The 15,120-nt window shown below is 39.6% G+C and overlaps 1 protein-coding gene across 10 annotated transcripts in view; it reads left to right on the top strand.

Annotated features, from left to right (window-relative positions):
• Positions 1–10,061, top strand: part of sh3bgr (SH3 domain binding glutamate-rich protein) — a 56,875-nt gene extending 46,814 nt beyond the window's left edge. For 4 of the 10 annotated variants that reach the window (XM_072585643.1, XM_072585649.1, XM_072585650.1 and 1 more), the window contains 5 exons: positions 1,969–1,998; positions 4,657–4,683; positions 7,105–7,134; positions 8,220–8,290; positions 9,497–10,061. In XM_072585643.1, the coding sequence (XP_072441744.1) occupies positions 1,969–1,998; positions 4,657–4,683; positions 7,105–7,134; positions 8,220–8,246 (114 nt within the window). In that variant the 3' untranslated portion in view covers positions 8,247–8,290; positions 9,497–10,061. The remainder of the gene's footprint in view (positions 1–1,968; positions 1,999–4,656; positions 4,684–7,104; positions 7,135–8,219; positions 8,291–9,496) is intronic. The other 6 variants (XM_072585645.1, XM_072585651.1, XM_072585652.1 and 3 more) reach the window with 4 other exon arrangements.
• The last annotated feature ends 5,059 nt before the right edge of the window (positions 10,062–15,120 follow it).

Here is a 15,120-nt window from a genome sequence, read left to right as displayed (position 1 = left end):
GCAGTGCGGGGTTCCCGGACTATGAGGTTGGAAGCTGTGGGTGGGAGATCTCCTGAGGTGATGAGGTTCTGTATGGTCTGGGAGATGATTGTTTCGTGATGGGGGTGGGGTCATGGTAGAGGGGGGTAGGAAGAGGTGTCCTTAAGTTGGCGTTTGGCTTCAGTGGTATAGAGGTCAGTGCGCCAGGCTACACTGCGCCCCCTTTATCTGCTGGCTTGATGGTGAGGTTGGAATTGGAGCAGAGGGATTGGAGGATAGTAAAGAGACTGACCACACAGATTTTTTGAAAAGGTAGACTTTAAGAAAGCATTTTAACTGTCAAGAGGGAATATCAGGTAATAGGTCCAATGCTTCAACAGTATCTCCACAGAGAATACATGAGAAAGGGCTTTGCAGAAATAGGTCAGGTTAGCATCTAATTATTGTTGGCATTTTAAAGACCAATAAGTTACAGGAGCAGAATTGGGCCATCCAGACCATTTGAATCTGTTCCGCCATTTGATCATGACTAGTGTTGGAAAACACATTTTCCTACCTCATTGCCATAACTATTGATCCTCTTACTAATCAAGAACTGATCTATCTCTATCTTAAATAAACTCGATGATGTGTACTTCACAGCCTTCTATGGCAGTGAATTCCACAGATTGACCACACTCTGGCTGAAAGAATTCCTCCGTGTCAGTTCTAAAGGGTCTTCGCATCACCCTGAGGCTGTGCCCTTGGGCCCTGTCCCCTCTTACTATTTGAAATATCTCCACATGTACTCTTTCCAGGTCTCTCAATATTCTGTAAGTTTCACTCCGATCCGCCCTCATCCTTCTAAACTCCATCGAATACAAACCCAGAGTTCTCAGCTGCTCCTCGTATGACAAGCCCTTCATCCCCAGAATCATTCTTGTAAACCTGCTCTGAGGGTACATCCTTCCTTAGACACAGGGCTCAAAATTGCTCTCAATATTCCAAATGCAGTCTGTCCAGAGCTTTTCACCGCCTGAGCGGTATATCTGTTCTTGTATTCTAGGCCTCTTGAAATGAATACTGGATTAGTGGTGCTGGAAGAGCACAGCAGTTCAGGCAGCATCCAACGAGCAGCGAAATCGACGTTTCGGGCAAAAGCCCTTCATCAGGAATAAAGGCAGTGAGCCTGAAGCATGGAGAGATAAGCTATGCTGCCTGAACTGCTGTGCTCTTCCAGCATCACTAATCCAGTATTTGCTTTCCAGCATCTGCAGTCATTGTTTTTACCTCTTGAAATGAATGCTAACATTGCATTTGCTTTCCAGATTCCTAACTAAACCTGTATCTTAACCTTAAGAGAATCCTAACCCAGGACTCCTATGTTCCTGTGTTTCAGATTTTTGTTTAGAAAATACATATAACTTCCTACCAGATTCCATAACCTTGCACTTCATGGCATTGTGTTCTGTCTGCCCCCTCTTTATCCACACTTCTAGCATGTCCAAATACTTTTGCAGCCTCCCCACTTCCCTCCAACTATCCTTATGCCATCTGCAAATTTAGCAACAATGCCCTTAATTCCTTCATGCAGATTATTAATGTGTAACATTGACCCCTGCAGAACTCCTAGTTACCAGCAGCCATCCTGAAAAAGATCCCTTTATCCCTACTTTCTGCCTTCTGCCAGTCAATTACTCTTCTGTGTCAGTACCTTACCCTTAACTCCCCCATGGGCTCTTATTTAGCAGCCTCTTGTGTGGCACCATGTCAAAGGCCATCTTAAAATTCGAATTGATCTTGTTCACTGGCTCTCCTTTGTCTCTTGACTCCAAAATAGCTGTGAGCAATGTCACGAGAAAGGAGTTGTTTTTCATTCAGTAGAAAAACCTAACTGTTTAGAATAAAAATTGAGTTTTTGAAGTAATGGTTTTAACTGTATATGTATGCAGATGTTTGTTGATCCCTACTCTTTTCCGATCTCATCTTTTGTTTTCATGACTCTGCCAGGCAAAGGAAGAGAAAGAGCCAGAAACAGAGGTTGGACCAGTTATGTTTTGTTTTCCTCAGGTTTTGTGAAAGGAATGAAGAATGTGTCTACATGTGCATGTGATTATACATGTTATGAAAGGAAAATATAAGAGGGTGATTTTCACTTTCTAAACACAGGATAAATTGAGTGAATCCTTAGAGTATAAAGACAGAAGTATACTTAGAATCAGGAGGGGCAAAAAGGAGACATGAGATAGCTTTGGCAAATAGGGTTAAGGAGAATCTAAAAGGTTTTTATAAATAGATTAAGGACAAAAGAGTAACTAGGGAGAGAATAGGGCCCCTCAAAGATCAGAAAGGCAGCCTTTGTGGAAGCCGCAGGAGATGGGGGAAATACTAAACGAGTATTTTGCATCTGTGTTTACTGTGGAGAAGGACATGGAAGATATAGAATACGGGGAAATAAATGGTGACATCTTGCAAAATGTCATATTACAGAGGAGGAAGTACTGGATGTCGTGAAATGCAGAAAAGTGGATAAATTCCCAGGACCTGATTGTGTGTACCCAAGACACTCTGGGAAGCTAGGGAAGTGATTACTGGGCCTCTTGCTGAGATGTTTGTATCTTGATAGTCATAGGTGAGGTGCCAGAAGACTGGAGGTTGGCTAACATAGTACCACTGTTTAAGAAAGGTGGTAAGGAAAAGCCAGGGAACACTAAACCGGTGAGCCTGACATCGGTGGTGGTTAAGTTGTTGGAGGGAATCCTGAGGGACAAAATTTACATGTATTTGGAAAAGCAAGGACTGATTAGGGATAGTAAACATGGCTTTGTGTGTGGGAAATCATGTCTCACTAACTTGACTGAATTTTTTGAAGAAGCAACAGAGAGGATTGATGGAGGGCAGAGCTGTAGATGTGATCTATGTGGATTTCAGTAAGGCTTTTGACAAGGTTCCCCGTGGGATACTGGTTAGCAAGGTTGGATCTTATGAAATACAGGAAGAACTAGCCATTTAGATACAGAACTGGCTTGAAAGTAGAAGACAGAGGGTGGTGATGGAGGGTTGTTTCTCAGACTGGAGGCCTGTGACCAGTGGAGTGCCACAAAAATCGGTGCTGGGTCCACTACTTCTTGTCATTTATATAAATGATTTGGATGTGAACTTAGGAGGGATAGTTAGTAAGTTTGCAGATGACACCAAAATTGGAGGTGTAATGGACAGCAAAGAAGGTAATCTCTGAGTACAGCGGGATCTTGATCAGATGGGCCAGTGAGCTGAGGAGTGGCAGATGGAGTTTAATTCAGACAAATGCGAGGTGCTACATTTTGGAAAATCAAATCACAGCAGGACTTTACACTTAATGGTAAGGTGCTGAGGAGTGTGGATGAACAAAGACCTTGGAGCGCAGGTTGATAATTTCTTGAAAGTAGAGTCAAAGGTAGATTGAATAGTGAAGGCGTTTGGTATGCTTTCCTTTATTGGTCAGAGTATTGAGTACAGGAGTTGGTAGGTCATGTTGTGGCTGTACAGGACATTGGTTAGGCTACTTTTGGAATATTGCATACAATTCTGGTCTCCTTCCTATTGGAAGGATGTTGTGAAACTTTGAAAGGGTTCAGAAAAGAATTACAAGGATGTTACCGGGGTTGGAGAGTTTGTGCTATAGGGAGAGGCTGAATGGGGCTGTTTTCCCTCGAGTGTCAGAGGCTGAGGGTGACCTTCTAGAGGTTTATAAAATCATGAGGGGCATGGATAGGGTAAATAGAAAAGGTCTTTTCCCTGGGGTGGGGGAGTCCAGAACTAGAGGGCATAAGTGTAGGGTGAGAGGGGTATGATTAAAAGGGACACAAGGAGCAACGTTCTCTCACAGAAGGTGCTGCGTGTATGGAATGAGCTGCCAAAGGAAGTGGTGGAAGCTGGTCCAATTACAGCCTTTAAAAGGCATCTGGATGGGCATATGAATAGGAAGGATTAAGAGGGATATGGGTCAAGTGCTGACAAATGGGACTAGATTACGTTCGGATTCTGGTCAGAGTGGATGAGTTGGACCAAAGGCTATGTTTTCATGCTGTACATCTCTATGACTGTATGACACTTCAACTTCCTCTCTGGTTTCATATTTTAGAATCAAAGTGAAATATTGTTCTCCTCACTCTCCACTTCTGCTGCATGAATTCCTCTCCAAAGCCAACTTGTCTCTTTTTAAGAAAAAGTACAAAATTTTGTCTTGAGCTTCTTTTCTGAACACCTGTGGTTAACATAGAAATGGCTTCATGACTGAGGGGGGAAAAAGAACACTAAAATGGAGCCAATGCAAAGTCATGGCATGTGTTGGAATGACTTTCAAGTGGCTGTGTCCTTTTACACATACCTACCATGTGTTATTTATAATTTTACTCTGACAAGGAGGAAGCGGAGCCAGTTACAGAGGTTCAATCAATAGATTCTATGGACATCTAAAAATCATTGGTTTAGAAACTAATTCATAGATTTTATTTTACAATAATTCCAGTTTTCCTGCATGCCCTGGTTTTGACTTTTTATAAAAAAAACACCTTTCAGATGCAAACTTATTGAAGGTGCTTCATTGGTTTAGATTGATTACATGTCTTTGTCTTTATCTCACTCTGACTAATCAAAATCTTTCACTTTTTGTTAATTACAATTACTTAGCCACTTGTCTATAATTTCCTTGTTTAGGATGAAGAAGAGCAACCTGTTACGGAGGTAGATAATCTGTTACATGGGTCATCAGTTTTCATCACCTCATACTAAACATCATCTTTTGTTGTGTTTCCATCTCATCTTCATGACAGATATGTTATTGAACAATTATTAATTCCTTTGAATCAGAATATACTGTTGCCAGATAACAACATCTAGAATTTTGAGCAATTTGTTGCTTTTATGGGGTAATGCCATGCACACACATGGCTCTTCTACTTATTTGAGGAAAAAGCGTTTTGAATCGATAATCTGACATTGGCATTGTTCCATGGATTCTCTTTGAAATATACTTTTGATAATACTCGTGTAAACTGTTACCTTAATGATTAGCATTATTGCTTGTGATGAGTGTTACTTGAGAATTCTGTTTGAAGAACTGGGCCTCATGGCATTGGCTGTTGCTACATTTGATAGAAATCTATTATAATTAGAGTTAAATCAGGAATCGGATAGTAGGTGATGAACCCTGGGTTTTTGATTGCATCAAGAAAAGATTGAGTCATTCTAAAAGGCTAAGTTGGAATAGACACTGCAGGAGTCTTCATTTCAACACTCTGAAAATGCATGAAGGAGAAGAGCATACTTTATTTTTGGCTTGTTAGTGTTACCCTCTGCTAATTAAAACTAATACTCCAGAAAAGCTCTCTACGTCTTGTAATCTGCTACAAGTGTGAGTGAAAGAAAACTCCCAATTTCCATTGTCTAAATAAAAAACTACTTAATGCTAACAATGAAGACTAAACAAAAAGCTATTAACAAACCCACGCCTCCTTTTTCTTAACTAATCACTATCTGACCCCAACTCTATTAAAATGCTGCTCCAATATCTCCATTATTAAACATTAAGTTAACTTAATCTGTCAAAGTCCGTACGGTCTGTTATACTGTCTTCCCTCTGGTCTTCTGAGTCTGCTGCTTCCTTCCGTCCTTCCAATTCTACTCTTTTCTCCCTGGACCATTGTCTTAACTTTTCTTTTCCTGCTTTTACTGGAAAAGGTACCTTTTGGTGCCTTCTGAGAGATTTCTTTGAGAGGCCTTTCAGATGATAAATGCTCTCGTGTTCGATGGCTGTTGCTCTGACTAATTTTCAAAAAGCCCTTTTTTCCACCCTCTCATTGTATTGTCAATGTTGAACCAATCAAAATCAAATTCAAATTTAATTGATTTTTGGTATCCTGAGCATTATTTAAATTAATTGGTTAAATTCAAAAACTGTTGCCTTAACATCAAAACACAATTCCAAGCTGATTGTTACATATTATCAATTCTCAGCATGCTCTCTACCTGTCAGCTAGTCACAAACACGTGCTGTCACAACCTCTCAGCTTAGAAAAGGCACCTCTCTCTTAAAATAACCATACACACTCTTTTGACTTCATGGTAGTTGGAGGAATATTATTTCTGGATTTTTTTTTCTTATCAGTCCAGATGTTCATTATGCATATAGTCACTGAGCATATCAATAATGTGTAAAGTCATGTCATTGTTTACCAAAGGAACATTCCTTGAAAATTAGTTAGAGTCTAGAATGTATAATTATCCTTCAATGGAGAATGAATGGGATTAAAATTAAACTTTAAGCTTCCCTGATGATTGCTTAACAACATTAAATTTAAATCCTACTTCACAAAGACTAGCAAGGATTAAGGTTTTATATCCAGTTGATCTTAATCATTTGGCAGCTGTGGTGCTAGACTTGGCATCCAGTAATCTTCATCTGTCTCGAGAAAAATCATAAATTTCCATGTCCTGATTGCTCAGTCTAGAGAAAACTGAAAACGAAAAGGTATTAAAACTGAAGAATACAAGTAATGTTTCTAGAATTATTCCATTGCAATAATGAAGCTTGCACACCTGCCCCAGCCACCAGCCTATCACAAAAAGTGTTTTAAATATACTACGATACATTGACTTTACAGTTCTGGGATAACTAGGAGTTGTCTGCCCTTGAGTATGTAATTTTTTTTCATATTATCAGCTTGCAAATTTAATGAGTTAATTGCATGTCTAAACTTTTTAAGTATTCCTGAATAATGCTCTTCAAAATCAAAGCATGAGCCATAGTCAGCAAACCATTCAGTTTGTGAAAGAAGAAATTTGAACAGTCAAACACTTAAATATTCACCTTTCCCTGTTTGCAACATGAAAGATTGAATGTGTTTTTGAGGGAGTAAAATTAGAACTAGATGTTTGTGGCATCAGTCTGTTCCGAAAGAGAATAGTGGACTATTCTATCCATATCCATTATTTCCTTTTACTGCAGTTTTATCCATTGCTTCCTTGCCTCTCCTTTTATTTTCTGAAGTCTTCTTTGATTCTGTTGTTCACTTTGTTTTTTGAAAATTAAGTCATGTCCCTCTTTCTTTCTTCCTCTTCCATTTTCTTTCTTGCTCTTCACAACTACCACTCTAATGTGTTTAGGAGGAGGATGAAGAACAACCAGTGACTGAGGTACTTGTATAAACTCCTCCAATTATAACAAATAGAAATTTCAAAAAGGTTATCTAACTATTTTCATAATCTTGGTTGTTTGTATTTTAAGATGCTTAGTTTAAATGGTGACTATGTGCTCCTTTTTATTGCTTTACATTCCACTAATTTCATGATGGCACTTAAATGGATGGCGACGTAAATAGCTAGGAGGCAAGCCTTGAGACTGCAGGATGATATAGATGGTCTAGTCAGATGGACTGAACAATGGCAAATGGAATTTAATCCTGAAAAGTATGAGGTGGTGCATTTTTCGAGGCAAGAAAATACATTGAATGGTGGGACCCTAGGAATTGGAGAGAATCAGAGGGACTTTGGTGTGCATGTCTATACATCCTTGAAAGCATAAGGACAGGGAGGAAAGATGCTTAACATGCATATTGGGTAATCTTTGTTTGTCAGCACATTGAATACAAGAGCAAGGAGGTTATAATTAGTTGGCTATGGCTGATCACTATACTATCTGTGCTGGAGTGATCTGGAGGGGCAGCGCTCGAAAGCTAGTGCTTCAAAATAAACCTGTTGGACTATAATCTGGTGCTGTGTGATTTTTAACTTTGCAATGGAGTGATTTAGCTATGAAGAGAGACTAGATAGACTCGGATTGTTTTCCTCAGAGCTGAGGACGGGGGGTGTGGGGGACAGGATTGATGTGTACAAAGTTGAGGGGCATAGATAGGGAGAAACTTTCCTCCATAGTAGACAGATCAATACTTGGAGGGTGCAGTTTTAAACTAAGGAGGGGAATTTGGGGGTGGGGGGGGGGGTAAGAAAAAGTTTTCACGCAGTGGGTGGTGGTATCTGAAACTCACTAAAAGAGTGGGCAGAAACAGGGATCCTCAAGACATTTTAAGACTTATTTTGATGAGGACTTGAAGCACCATAACACAGGCCAAATGCAGGAAAATGGGATGAGGATAGACCGATAGCTTGATGACCGTTGCAAGCACATTGGGCTGAAGGATCTTTATTCAGGATGTATAGTCTCTGACACTGCAATCAGTTGCCTTGTGTTTATTTTTCCTTTTTCTTTATTTGTTGAATAGGAAGAGGATGAAGTGGATGAATCTTAAAAAATGTTAATGCTTCTATATGATTTCATCTGTAAGGGGTTAAGGTAACAAGAATATATACTTAATTCAAGCATTCAGACCAAGCATGAAAAATAATTGATTTGCCTGTTGACTTTGCTTTTTGGATCTGAGATAACAATTTGCCTCAGTGGGTGATATATCAATTTATCTGTAAAACAACTAACAAACTGAGTATATATTTTACATAGTATTGACTAATCTCACCAAGCATCCTCCATTTGAAGAGTTTTGGTTGTTTCTGAATTTGTATTGTAAATGAGTTATTTACATAGAGTTTCATCATTATTACCAGGGCTAGTCTGCTGGAATGGAGTTTTTGGAGTTAATTGATGTTCATAGCTATTTGGTTGTCAGCTTGTCCATTTCCCTTCATTCATAATCGCTTGACATTTAAAGAACTTCTTTTGTGTGAAATTAAATTGAGCCTTGCATAGCATGTTAGCACCTGTATTGCATATTGTGCCTGCACTCTACTCACCCAAGGTTTATGCATTTGCTTTCTCTGTTTTGTTTCCAAGGTTCCCAGTGTCGTAGACTCCAGATGTGTTGTACTGAATAATGTAACCTTTGTTCTTCAGCTACCTATCTGCCTAACGGCAGTATTTTAATAATCTATCGTGAGGGTCTATCACTGTTGGAGATAATGACAACACAAACAAAAGCTCTTATGATTCCCCTGTACTGTGCAAAGTTAGTGTTTCGACTGGATCTTCACAAAAGGGTTAAAATGGATAGCATGTGAAAGCAGTTTTTTAATTTTGAAGTTCATTTGTCGATGTTATTTCTAATCGGAGCAGTTTCTATATTAATTGATCTGTTGAAGACTGTAGAATTGTGTCTGTATAAAACTGGGGAACCTTTTTTACTGGGATTGAACCATCTGGTTGAAAGATGTCCTCCTTTCTATACTTCCTATTGTGCCCAGACCCAAACATTGCACTTACAGACTGGATGTTTGGATCCAATTAAATGTGAAATTTTTAAATGTTCACTGTTGTTGTTTTCACACAGCAAAAATCAGAAGAATTTATTCACATATTAAGAACTGCTGTCCATTACAATAAGTTTGAATTCCTGTTTTGTTGGGAGAATATGTAAGCCCTTTAATACATTTAACAAGTGGCATCACTGGAAACTACATTGAAATAAAAGGGATCAATACTAGTGTTTAAGTAACCGTTTTTTTTTCTTCTCCGCCCTCCTCGCCCTCCCCCCACCTCTTCCTTTAGGAAGCTGAAGCTCTTGCGAAGAAATCATAAGTGGAAGAATGTGAACATTGCACCACCTGTGGTAACCTCAATAAAAAATGCTGGCATTGCCCAAGAAGATCTGCAATTCAGAAATAGACATGGATTTCTATAAAGGAGTAGCTTTGATACATCTACTCTTTTTCTTGCAAATATTGATTCACAATCAACCTTTTTCCTTCTGTTCGTAGATGATTAGCTGATTATGTGCTTGAACAAATGGACTTTGTAGAAGCAAAATTGGGTTTTTGTAAGCTGATCTAAGCACTCCCCACAATATGGCATGGTTAAACGCCCCTTTAAACCCTGAAACTTTCCTCCCTGAAGCTGCCAGTTGAAGCCTTAAATCGAAGCTTATCTTCAGCATAAGAACTGCCAATGTTTGCAAAGTTTAGCCTCATTTTTTGCAATTATGCCAAGTTGCCTGTTTCCTTTTTTTGCCAATGTTCCCTTCACTGAAAATCAGTTACTGTGAATGTTGGAGAGAGAGTAATTACTGGTAAATGATGCAATGAATTTTTGTAAAAAAAAACCTCCTTGCATTCTTTTCTTGCCTCACCTGATTTATTTCATTTTAGTAGAGCATTTTGGTGTTACACCAGTATTTAGGCAGAAGAAACTATTTAGGTTAAACTACAACTTCCCTGGAAAGACTTGATTGACTCTCATTTTCGCTGGTTTTCGAATGTCCATCCCAAGATCCAGGATTAGTCATCAGATACCACTTTCATGTTAAAACAGGGATCTGGGTTGCTCCTTGTCTCATTGTGTTTTGTGTGTGTACTATTCTAATCAGTCTCATGCAGCAGTTGTGAATGGAAGTCTGCTTAGGGAGAGAAAGACTCCTGAAAAACAGTTGTTCTGTCCTTTCTCAGGATATCAGATAAATATTTCACCCAGTATTCTACCAGACAGTTCTTATCTTTTTTAGTTTATATTAAAGGAAGGGTGGAGTGCATAAATTTGATGCACCACTTGCCCCTTATCAAATCTTTAAAGATATGGCAGTGGTGGGTAGTGATTGAATTTGATTTTTTTTGACTCGCACTGGTGGGCAGTAACCACAGCATTATGAATAGTTTGCTGATTGTGCCTCTTGCCAGTTCACTGCATTGAAGTTAGTAAGGAAAATGAATCAGATCTTCACTTCAACTGAATGGTGCTCCTTTATGGAGGTTTTTGCCTGGAACACTCGCTAATTTGAACTACTGGAACAACCTTCACAGCTAAATGATACTACTGTTTTCTGCTTCTGAAATGTAGCCATAATGTTCTTTATTCCCATGTCTAAAATCTATAATAACCCCCTCCTTTGCTGTGCTCTGTTCCTATCACCAAAACATTTGATCATTCAAAGCTTTACAAACTGTTTTTGCAAATATTTGTAGTTTGGAATGTGGATGTAGTTGTTGGTTTGCCCGCCGAGCTGGTTGGTTTTTATGCATACACTTCGTCACCCTGCTAGGTAATGTCATCAGAGCGACTTGCGTTGAAGTTTTGTACTACTCTGCCCTTTATCTCACCCAGTCTTTAAGTACGTTTAAGTCATCATTGGACAAGTATATGGACGTACATGGAATAGTGTAGGTTAGATGGGCTTCAGATTGGTATGGCAGGTCGGTGCAACATTGGGGGCCAAAGGGCCTGTACTGCACTGTAATGTTCTATGTTCAGTCTGTTATGGTGGGTTATGTCATTTCTGGTCCTGCTCCACTCATATATAGGATCCATTTCTGCATGTCTGTTGATTTGTATTCTGGGTTGAGAACTAGGCCTCTAGGAATTCACGTGAGTGTCTTTGGTTAGCTTGTCCCAAGATGGTTACGTTGTGCCAGTCTGATGGCCCTCCTTATCTGAGCGTATAGAGAAGCGTGAGAGTTGGTCGTGTCACTTGACTGATAGTTGGTGTTAGGGAATTCTGGTATCCAGTCTCCTTCTGCTCTGTCTAATGTTGTTTGTGGCAGTCACTGCATGGAATTTCTTGGAAATGACAAGATTCCTATGACCACTTGGGATCATGGTAGAACATAAACCCATAGCCACACTATGCCAATTGCTGTCAAGGACAAAAGACCCTATACCTGTAACATGCAGAACCAACATAATATACAAAATTCCATGCAGTGACTGCCACAAACTCTATATTGGACAGTCCAAAAGGAGACTAGATACCAGAATACACTAACACCAACTGGCAGTAAATTGACATGATCAACTCTCGCTCATCTCCATACCCTCTGACAAGGAGGGCCATCAGTTCGACTGGAATAATGTAACCACCTTGGGACAAGCGAACCAAAAACACGCACGGGAATTCCTAGAGGGCTGGTTCTCAAACTGGCACACGCTCAACAGACATAGTAGAAATGGATCCTGTATAGGAGCCACTGTGGTGCAGGACCGGAAATGACACAACCCACCATAACAGACTAGGTGAGATAAAGGACGGAGTAGTACAACAACACCTCATCGGAAATCTCTCTGATGATGTTACTTAGCAGGATGATGAAAAGTATGCATTCAAACCAAACAGTTCGGCAGGCAAACCAACAACTATTTTACGAATACCTTTCCACCCAGCAGTATTACTTAATGGTGTAGGCATTAGTGTATTTCCTTTCTGTATCCACAATGTGGAGGTGCTGGTGTTGGGTTGAGGTGGACAAAGTTTAAAAAATCTCACAACACCAGGTTATAGTCCAACAGGTTTATTTGGAAGTACAACTTGCGGAGCGCTGCTCCTTCATCACGTACCTGTGCTGATGAAGGAACAGGGTTCCGAAAGCTTGTACTTCCTAACTAATCCTGTTGGACTATAACCTGGTGTGTGATTTTTTAGCTTTATCCTTTTATGTGTTTAAAAGTATTTGGATAACAAAAAAATTACAAATGTCAGTATTTTTTAATAACTTTTAATTCTCTCTGGGTTCTGAAGAGATCCTGATCTACAGCAGCATGTTTGCAGATGAACCTCTAGTTTGATGTGAAAGACTTGTTCCCTGAATTCAGATAAATATTCTCATTACATCAATATGCAAATTATAACAAAATGAAGATTGGAGACATCTAACATCTTGATCATTTTGATTCACATTCAGTTAGTCCCTCCATTCACTTTCTTACAGCAATTCCAGTTTAATGTTGTGTTCCATTGAAAGCATCTTAAATGTTCATTTTATAATATGTGCAAAGTGATAATTGTTTTAACATCAGCTAAAGCCGTGTTCTCTGTGATCTTTATGAGCATGGTAAGTTTTAACACATTCTCTCCTCTCCCGAGGCTTATTAAATGCAGTTCCTAACGTACAAGTCTTGTCAGAGTATTTTACACTGAGATTATTACAGCTGTGCCCCTTCTGGTCTTCAGCAATATGAAACAAATAAATAAGTCTGTGAATGGCAGTTGGAACCAAGAACTCTGTAGATCTTTCTATTCCTTGACCTAAGACGTTGAGACTAAAAGCAGCAGCCTAGTACTGCTGTGTTAGAGCTTGTCTACCTCCATGTATAGAGGGAATGAAACCTGAGAACCTCCTGATTTTTAATTTTGCATGAGGAAGTACCTTCACCTACTGAGCCGTAAAAGTGAGCTTTAACAACTTTGAAATTAAACAAACCAAAAAATCTGACATTTTTCTGATATAAATGAAATTACTGTAAGACAGAGAGCTAACTGATCGAATGGTAGAGCAGTTGTGATTGTTTAGCCTGCTGTCTTCCCTGGTGCAGACACAATCTCTGACATGGTAAAATCCCCTATTGTTTGATCTTCATTTTAAGGATTTATGCCAGTATACCTGCACTGTAATTTTAGCACTTCTTGATCTGGATGATGAATTTGGAATTTTATAACCAGTTACTTAGAAAAAAAAATAGAACATAGCAAAATACAGTGCAGTACAGGCCCTTTGGCCCTTGATGTGGTACCGATACAAGCCCACCTAACCTACACTAGCCCACTATCCTCCATATGCCTATCCAATGCCTGTTTAAATGCCCATAAAGAGGGAGAGTCCACCACTGCTACTGGCAGGGCATTCCATGAACTCACGACTCGCTGAGTAAAGAATCTACCCCTAACATCTGTCCTATACCTACCACCCCTTAATTTAAAGTTATGCTCCCTCATAATAGCTGACTCCATACATGGAAAAAGGTTCTCACTGTCAACCCTATCTAAACCCCTAATCATCTCGTACACCTCTATCAAGTCACCCCTAAACCTTCTTTTCTCCAATGAAAACAGCCCCAAGTGCCTCAGCCTTTCCTCATACGATCTTCCTACCATACCAGGCAACATCCTGGTAAACCTCTTCTGCACCCGTTCCAGTGCCTCCACATCCTTCCTATAGTATGGCGACCAAAACTGCACACAATACTCCAGATGCGGCCGCACCAGAGTCTTATACAACTGCAACATGACCTCAGGACTCCGGAACTCAATTCCTCTACCAATAAAAGCCAGTACGCCATATACCGCCTTCACCGCACTATTTACCTGGGTGGCAACTTTCAGAGATCTGTGTACATGGACACCAAGATCCCTCTGCTCATCCACACTACCAAGTATCCGACCATTAGCCCAGTACCCCATCTTTTTGTTACTCTTACCAAAGTGAATCCCCTCACACTTACCCACATTGAACTCCATTTGCCACCTTTCTGCCCAGCTCTGCAGCTTATCTATATCCCGCTGTAACCTGACACATCCATCCTCACTGTCAGCAATTCCACCGACTTTTGTATCATCCGCAAACTTGCTCACCCAACCTTCTAGCCCCTCCTCCAGTTCATTTATAAAAATGACCAACAGTAATGGTTCCAAAATAGATCCTTGCGGAACACCGCTAGTAACTGCACTCCAAGATGAACCTTTACCATCAACTACTACCCTCTGTCGTCTTCCAGCCAGCCAATTCCTAATCCAAACCTCCAACTCACCCTCAATGCCATACCTCCGTATTTTTTGCAGTAGCCTACCATGTAAGAACTGAATGCACTTTTCTCATTCATATGGTGTTTTCAGAGGTCTGATAATCATAAGTAATAATTTGTCCAAAGATGTAACATATAGATCTAGTTCTTAAAGTGGTATCATCTGTGTTCAAAAAAATCTGTGTTGTGAGAGGGCATTTGTCAGTGTCTACCATTAATTGGGTGTGCCCTTTCATATTTTTGACTATTAAATTGCTGGAAGTGAGAGTCCAGAATGACTGTGAGGATAAGAGGATGTCTTTGAATCAGAGTGACCAGAGCAAGCAACTGTTTCTCTTTGAAGGAATCAGATTGACATCAAATGAACAGCATAAGAACTGGAAAGAAATTATACATTAATTAGAAAATGTAATGCCAAATCAGGTATGGAAACAGAAATCAAGGGGGAAGGAAACCATTTAATTTGGGGGGAGGGAGAGAGAAAGAAAATAGAAAAGTGAAACATTAAGTTTAAATTTTATAGTATTTCAACACACAAACAGAACTGAAACTTGAGCAAAGGCTCCATAGTTGTAGCAATTAATTTTCAGTACTATTGTGGCTTATTTGCAGTAATTAACATCCGTCACATTATTAAATAGTTACTTAGACTAAAAAAGGACAAGATTTTA

The sequence above is a fragment of the Chiloscyllium punctatum genome, chromosome 15 (genome assembly GCF_047496795.1).
Source record: "Chiloscyllium punctatum isolate Juve2018m chromosome 15, sChiPun1.3, whole genome shotgun sequence".
NCBI lineage: Eukaryota > Metazoa > Chordata > Chondrichthyes > Orectolobiformes > Hemiscylliidae > Chiloscyllium > Chiloscyllium punctatum.
Note: the sequence above shows the minus strand (reverse complement) of the source record. Positions and strands in the feature narration are given on the sequence as shown.